This window comes from Triticum urartu, chromosome 2A (assembly GCF_056163025.1).
Source record: "Triticum urartu cultivar PI428250 chromosome 2A, HENAU_Tu73, whole genome shotgun sequence".
NCBI lineage: Eukaryota > Viridiplantae > Streptophyta > Magnoliopsida > Poales > Poaceae > Triticum > Triticum urartu.
In genome coordinates, this window is record NC_141874.1 from 146,811,131 (window position 1) to 146,817,996 (window position 6,866).

At 51.0% G+C, this 6,866-nt stretch overlaps 1 protein-coding gene across 1 annotated transcript; it reads left to right on the plus strand.

Moving 5' to 3' along the window:
* Nucleotides 1-777: 777 nt before the first annotated feature.
* LOC125535430 (heparanase-like protein 2) lies at nt 778-2,830 on the plus strand. The gene is made up of 5 exons (XM_048698484.2): nt 778-1,002; nt 1,109-1,145; nt 1,298-1,481; nt 1,578-1,969; nt 2,055-2,830. The coding sequence occupies exons 1-5, from the start codon at nt 778-780 to the stop codon at nt 2,828-2,830; spliced, it is 1,614 nt and encodes a 537-aa protein (XP_048554441.2).
* Nucleotides 2,831-6,866: the final 4,036 nt, after the last annotated feature.

Here is a 6,866-nt window from a genome sequence, read left to right on the forward strand (position 1 = left end):
CCTAGGGCAGCCCATAGCCGCCGCAAGCCCTGACGGGGTCACTCCCAGGAGTGTGGGGTTTCGGGTCCACAAAAGTATCTGCCGGTTGTCCTGCGTATCGCGCTGCCGGTCAGATCTCCTTCGACGCGAGCTGCGGTGCATCACCCTCGGCGTTGGAGGTATACGGTGACGTGTTCGTGTGTGAACAAAACCTACTTTAGCTTTGACTAGACCAAAAAGTCCTTTTTGCCCACGGGAGGCCGACAGGGTCATATAATTGATATTTTCGATTTAGGTCATTCCCTATGTTATATATCCGAATTTGTTATAAAAATAAAAAACGTGCCTGAAAATCCACCCTGTAAATCATTTTTTAAAGTTCAACCCTGTAAATCATTGGTCAGCTGATCTATGTGCAATCAGACTACTCTTATGCAAAGGCCAATCTTTTCCTCTAGCGCCGGCCATGGATTTTACTAACGCTATTCGTCGGTTGCGAACGTTTTGGGCTTACCGCAGATTGTGCTGGAAGTATCTTTGTCGAAGAGGCGACTTTTTCTTACTTAGACTCTCTCCCATGCGAAAAACAAACAAACACACACACACACACTAACAAACCGTCCTGTTCGTGTGCTACGCAGTACTTATCCATACTCCCTTCTGCAACGCAAAGCCCTATTCTATTGCTTCCTGGGCTGACTTCACTCCGAGTTCTCATATATAGCTCCACGCATATAACCGTCAGCATCGAAGGCACCGGCGTGGCACCATTTCTCCCGAGCACGAATTCCTTCTCCAATGGCCGCTCAAGCTGCCGGGACCCTTTTCCTTTGCATCCTCGTCTTATCCGGTGCGCCGTACGCCGTCGCCGCCGGGGGCGAGAAGGCGACCGTGTCGGTGAGGGCGGTGACGGCCATCTCCCACACCGACGACGACTTCATCTGCGCGACGCTCGACTGGTGGCCCAGGGACAAGTGCAACTACGGCATGTGCCCCTGGCACAACTCCTCCATCATCAACCTGGTAACTTAAGTTAGCCCGACATTTTCGTATGTGCATGGTTAATTGCATGCCGTCTTGCACACACCTTTAATCCTACTGATTTTGCATCGGGGTTAATTGCCTGCAGGATCTCTACAGCCCTATCCTGTACAATGCTGTCAAAGGTGAAATAAATAGAAAATTAACTTGGTTGTTTTGAGATTGATATATGAATTTATCATTGGTTCGATTGATCGATCAGTGCATGCATGCATGCACATGTTGTACTATGATGCATGATCCATATCGACATGATGGTTCCATCTTTGCATGGCAGCCTTCAACTCGTTGCGGATTAGGCTCGGAGGATCGCTGCAGGACCAGATCACGTACAAAGTTGGCAAGCACTACGCCGACTGCCCCAGCTTCCGGCGAAACGACGACCGCCTCTTCGGCTTCACCGACGGCTGCCTCGCCATGAACCGCTGGGACGAGCTCAACATCTTCTTTCGGCGAACCAAGTAAGCGATCATGCATGCCTGCCACATCTCTGATGCAACCATGCATCAATTCATGGCTACAAGAATCCAAGTTCACATCTGATCTGCGTGCATCAGCACGACGGTGACGTTCGGGCTGAACGCACTGAGGGGCCGGCGCAAGTCCGCCGAGAACGGCAGCACGCTCCACGTCGGCGGCTGGGACGGCCGCAACGCGCGCGACCTGATGCGCTACACCGTGAGCAAGGGGTACCGCGTGGAGTCGTGGGAGCTGGGCAACGAGCTGTGCGCCGGCGGCGTGGAGGCCAAGGTGATGGCGGCGCAGTACGGGAAGGACGTGCTCCGGCTCAGGAGGATGGTGGAGAAGGTGTACAACGGCACCGGCCACCTCCCCAAGGTCCTCGCGCCGGGGGGCTTCTACGACGGGCCCTGGTTCTCCGAGATGCTGCGCGTCTCCGGCCCCGGCGTCGTCGACGCCGTCACGCACCACATCTACAACCTCGGCTCCGGTGAGTCACTCGCGCGTCGCCGGCCGGGCTGCATGTTTGGTGACGTGTGCGTAATCGAGTGGGTGTTGCTTGCGTGAACTTGCAGGGAAGGACAAGGAGCTGATCAACAAGATGCAGGACCCGTACTACCTGGACAAGGTGGCGCAGACGTTCAGCGACATGGAGGCGACGGTGCGGGAGTCCGGGCCGTGGAGCGCGGCGTGGGTGGGCGAGTCCGGCGGCGCGTACAACAGCGGCGGGAAGGACGTGTCGGACCGGTTCGCCAACAGCTTCTGGTACCTGGACCAGCTGGGGATGTCGGCCGTGTTCGGCACCAAGGTGTACTGCCGGCAGGCCCTCGTCGGCGGGAACTACTGCCTCCTCAACACCACCACGCTCGCCCCCAACCCGGACTACTACAGCGCGCTGCTCTGGCACCGGCTCATGGGCCCGGGGGTCCTCCAGACCACCGCCGCCGCTGGCTCGCCGTACCTCCGCTCCTACGCGCACTGCTCCAAGAAGCAGCCTGGCGTGACGGTGCTCCTCATCAACCTGTCCAACTCGACGGCGTTCGACGTGACGGTGGCCGGCGACATGGACCTGCACCCGCCGCCGCGGAGGTTGCTGCAGGCGGAAGCCGGCGGCGGGGAGGCGGCGGTGTGCGGCGGGCGGAGGGAGGAGTACCACCTGAGCCCCGAGGGCGGCGACATCCAGAGCCAGGTGGTGGTGCTCAACGGGGAGCAGCTCGCGCTCGGCCCGTGCGGCCAGATCCCCGAGCTGCGGCCGGCGATTGCCATCGACGGGTGCACGCCGGTGCACGTCGAGCCCCACTCCATCGCGTTCGTCAGGTTCACCGGCTTCAAGGCTCCTGCCTGCGCGTAATAGGAGTAGAAGCGACGAGGTTCCATTTGTATTTGTGAACTACAGTAGTTAGGACGCGCGTGGCGCGGAGAAGACACTAGGTGCCCATGCCGGCGCCACACCGTGAAATCTGAGCTGTCCACCGATACCTCGTGATTGTAGAACAATAAATACAAAACAGAATGACTAAATCACATCTAATTTTTTTTAAGAATGTCACATCTAAGTTGTTCATCACATGATTATGGGCTTTAAGATTTGTGCAAATTGTTGTTGTTTTCTTTGATGTGAATTGTTGTTTTTGTTGTCGCTAAGGCCCGTGTCGCACTAGTGTCCTTGCTATTTTCCCGATCGGCCTTGTTCCTTTTCCTGTATGGGATCTGAGTATGTGGGTTTTTATATTTTGTTATATACATTGGTGCGGTCTGCCATTTTTGCTTTTTTTGTCTGCGCCTAGGCCTTTTTGTATGGGCAGAATTCAAAGAGCCGGGCCGCGTTATTTTTCACTTTCTTTTTTCTCCTTTATCTATTAAATTATTTGTTTGTAATTTATGATTTTTTAAAATTGATTATTTTTTGTGACATCAGTTTTATTTCCAGCCGTTTGATTTGTTTGTGCTTTGTTTTTCACGGTCGAGTGATCGCAGTAGTCGCGATCGATCCGTGTCCTGTCGTATCGTCTTGTCGGGCTGGGAGGCCTACAACGGAGGGTGACTATTTTTATTTTTCTTGTTGGGCCGCCGTCGCCTTGGTTTGTTATGGGATTTTTTTTAGAATACGAAGAGTCTAGCCCCAGAGTATATTAGATCGATACGGTAGCCTCCATCGAGTATGTCACTCTCCTTTCGCATGTTCCCCTCCCCCTGTTGTCCCGTTCCCCTCCCATGTTCTTCCATTTTTCCGTTTGTTTTTGTTTCGAAATCTGAAGAACATCGACTCGCAACTAGAGAAGGAGGGGGTGGTGTATGTGTGTTTGTCGGTGGCCCTAGTTACAAGTCTACAATCGACTCGCAACTGAAGTTGTACCATCAACCCACAACTAGGGGGCGATTTCTATGTGTGTTTGTCGCGATCCCGAGTTGCATGTCACCCATCGACTCGCGACTAAGGATGTGTGTGTTTGTCGAGGGCTCCCAATTGCAAGTCAACCATCGACTCACAACTAGGGGGAGGGGGCGTTCTCAATATGTGTTTGTCGAGGGCTCCTAGTTGCGAGCCAACCATTGACTCACAACTCGTGAAGGGGGAGGGGAGTTGAGTGTGTTTCTACGGGTCCAGTTGCATGTCAACCACCGACTCGCAACTAGGTGTGTGTGTGTGTGTGTGTTTGTCGAGGGTCCGCAGTTGCATGTCAACCATCACCTCGCAACTAAGAGTCTGTGTGTTTGTTGGGGCCCCTCAGTTGCAAGCCAACCATCAACTCGCAACTAAGGGTGCTTTTGTGTGTTTGTCGTGGTCCCCAGTTGCATGTCAACCATCAACTCGCAACTAAGTGTGTGTGTGTGTGTGTGCGTGTGTGCGTGTCTCTATGGTGGCCCCAGTTGCATGTCAACCATCGACTCACAAACTAGGGTGTGTGTGTTTGTCGAGGGTCCCCAGTAGCAAGCCGACCATCGACGCGCAACTAGGGGTGTGTGTGTGTGCATGCCGAGAATCGACTCGCAACTAGGGGTGTGTGTATTTGTCGAGGGTCACCAGTTGCATGCCGAGCATCGACTCGCAACTATGGGGGGTGTGTTCGTCGAGGGTCCCTAATTGCATGTTAACCATCGAATCACAACTAGGGGTGTGTGTGTGTGTTTGTCGAGGGTCCCTAGTTGCATGTCAACCATGGACTCACAACTAGCAGGGGTGTGTGTGTTTGTCGAGGGTCCCTAGTTGCATGCCGTGTATCGACTCACAATTGGGGGCGGTGTTTGTGTGTGTTTGTCGCGGTCCCTAGTTGCATGTCACCCATCGACTCGCAACTAGGGGTGTGTGTGTTTGTCGAGGATCCCTAGTTGCATGTTGAGCATCGACTCGCAACTAAAGGGGTGTCTTCTATCGTGGCCCCTAGTTGCAAGCTGACCATCGACTCGCAACTAATGGTGTTTGTCGAGGGTCCCCATTTGCATGATGACCATCGACTCGCAACTAGGGGGTGTGTGTGTTTTGTAGTGGGTCCCTAGTTGCATGTCGACCATCGACTCGCAACTAAGGGGTGTTTGTGTTTGTTGAGGGTCCCAAGTTGCAAGCCAACCATCGACTTGCAACTAGGGTGTGTGTGTGTTTGTTGAGGGTCCCCAGTTGCAAGCCGACCATCGACTCGCTACTAGGGTGTGTGTGTGTTTGTCAAGGGTCCCCAGTTGCATGAAGACCATGGACTCGCAACTAGGGTTGTGTGTGTTTTTGTCGAGGCTTCCCAGTTGTATGACGATCATCGACTCGCAACTAGGTGGTGTGTGTGTTTTGTCGTGGGTCCCCAGTTGCATGTCGACCATTGACTCGCAACTAAGGGTGTGTGTGTGTGTGTGTGTGTGTTTGTCGAGGGTCCCCAGTTGCAAGCAGACCAACGACTCGCCACTAAGGGTGTGTGTATGTTTGTCGAGGTTTCCCCAGTTGCAAGTAGACTATCGACTGGCGACTAGGCGAGTCTGTGTCTGTCGAGGCTCCCCAGTTGCATGTCGACCATCGACTCGCAATTAAGGGTGTGTATGTTTGTCGAGGGTCCCTAGTTGCATGCTGAGCATCGACTCATGATTAGGGGGTTGTGTTTTATCGTGGCCCCTAGTTCTAAGCCGACCATCGACTCGCTACTAACGGTGTTTGTCGAGGGTCGCCAGCTGCATGTCGACCATCGACTCGCAACTAGGGTGTGTGTGTGTGTTTGTCGGGGCTACTAGTTGCATGCCGACCATCGACTCGCAACTAAGGGTGTTTGTCGAGGGTCCCCAGTTGCATGTCAACCATCGACTCGCAACTAGGGATGTGTGTGTTTGTCGAGGGTGCCCAGTTGCTTGTCAACCATCGACTCATAACTACGGATGTGTGTGTGTGTGCGCGCGCGTGTGTGCGTGTTTGTCGAGGGTCCCCAGTTGCATGCCGAGCATTGACTTGCAACTACTCGCAACTAGGGGTGTGTGTGTTTGTCGAGGGTTGCCAGTTGCATGCCGAACATCGACTCGCAACTAGGAGAGTGTGTTTGTCGAGGGTCCTTGGTTGCAAAAATGTTTGTAGTTGTAGAGGTGATTTACTCTTGTAACAATGTTCTGAAGTACCTATTATTATTCAACTCCACCCTCGATATGCAATTGGGGGCCCGACTAATATTCTTCTTAGTTGCAACTTCACCCATGATATGCAACTAGGGTCCATTTTAAACTAACATGTTTCGAATTTGCAAACAATGTTCAAATTCATGATTGTTTTAATCCACATATATTTTTTAATACGTGAACATTTTTCAAGTTTTTTTGACCAGTTTTTTATTTTTCCTCTTCTATTGTTTTATTTATCGTTAGAAGTCAGTGTACATTTTAAAATTCTTCAGTGAGTATTTTGTAAAAGGTTCACCGTATATACGTTAAGAAACATACACAATACATAGAAAATAAGTTCAATATATATTAGAAGAAGGTCACCATATACTAAATATTTGTTCAATGTGTATTACAATTATGTTCACCATAATTTTATAATTTGTTCAGTGTGTATTAAAAACAATGTTCACCGTATATCCAAAAACAATCAGTGTGTATTTTAATTTTTTGACATATATTAGAACTGAAAAAAAACTACACCTGAAAGAAAAAAGAGAAAATAGAAAATAAAAGAAACAAAAGGAATAAAAAACACAAATCGTTACTATGTACGATTAGCTACAGGTCGTAGAGTGAGCTGGGCCTTGCCCATGCGAGCGTTTCTATGGGCCCAGACGATACAATACCAAAAAAGAAAAACAACAAACAAACAAAAAGCTATAAGCAGGTGATGATTTCAACTTAGATGTGACATCGTTATGTCACATCTAGATGAGTCCTAGACAGACCCAATACAAAAATTGATGTTACACAAGAAT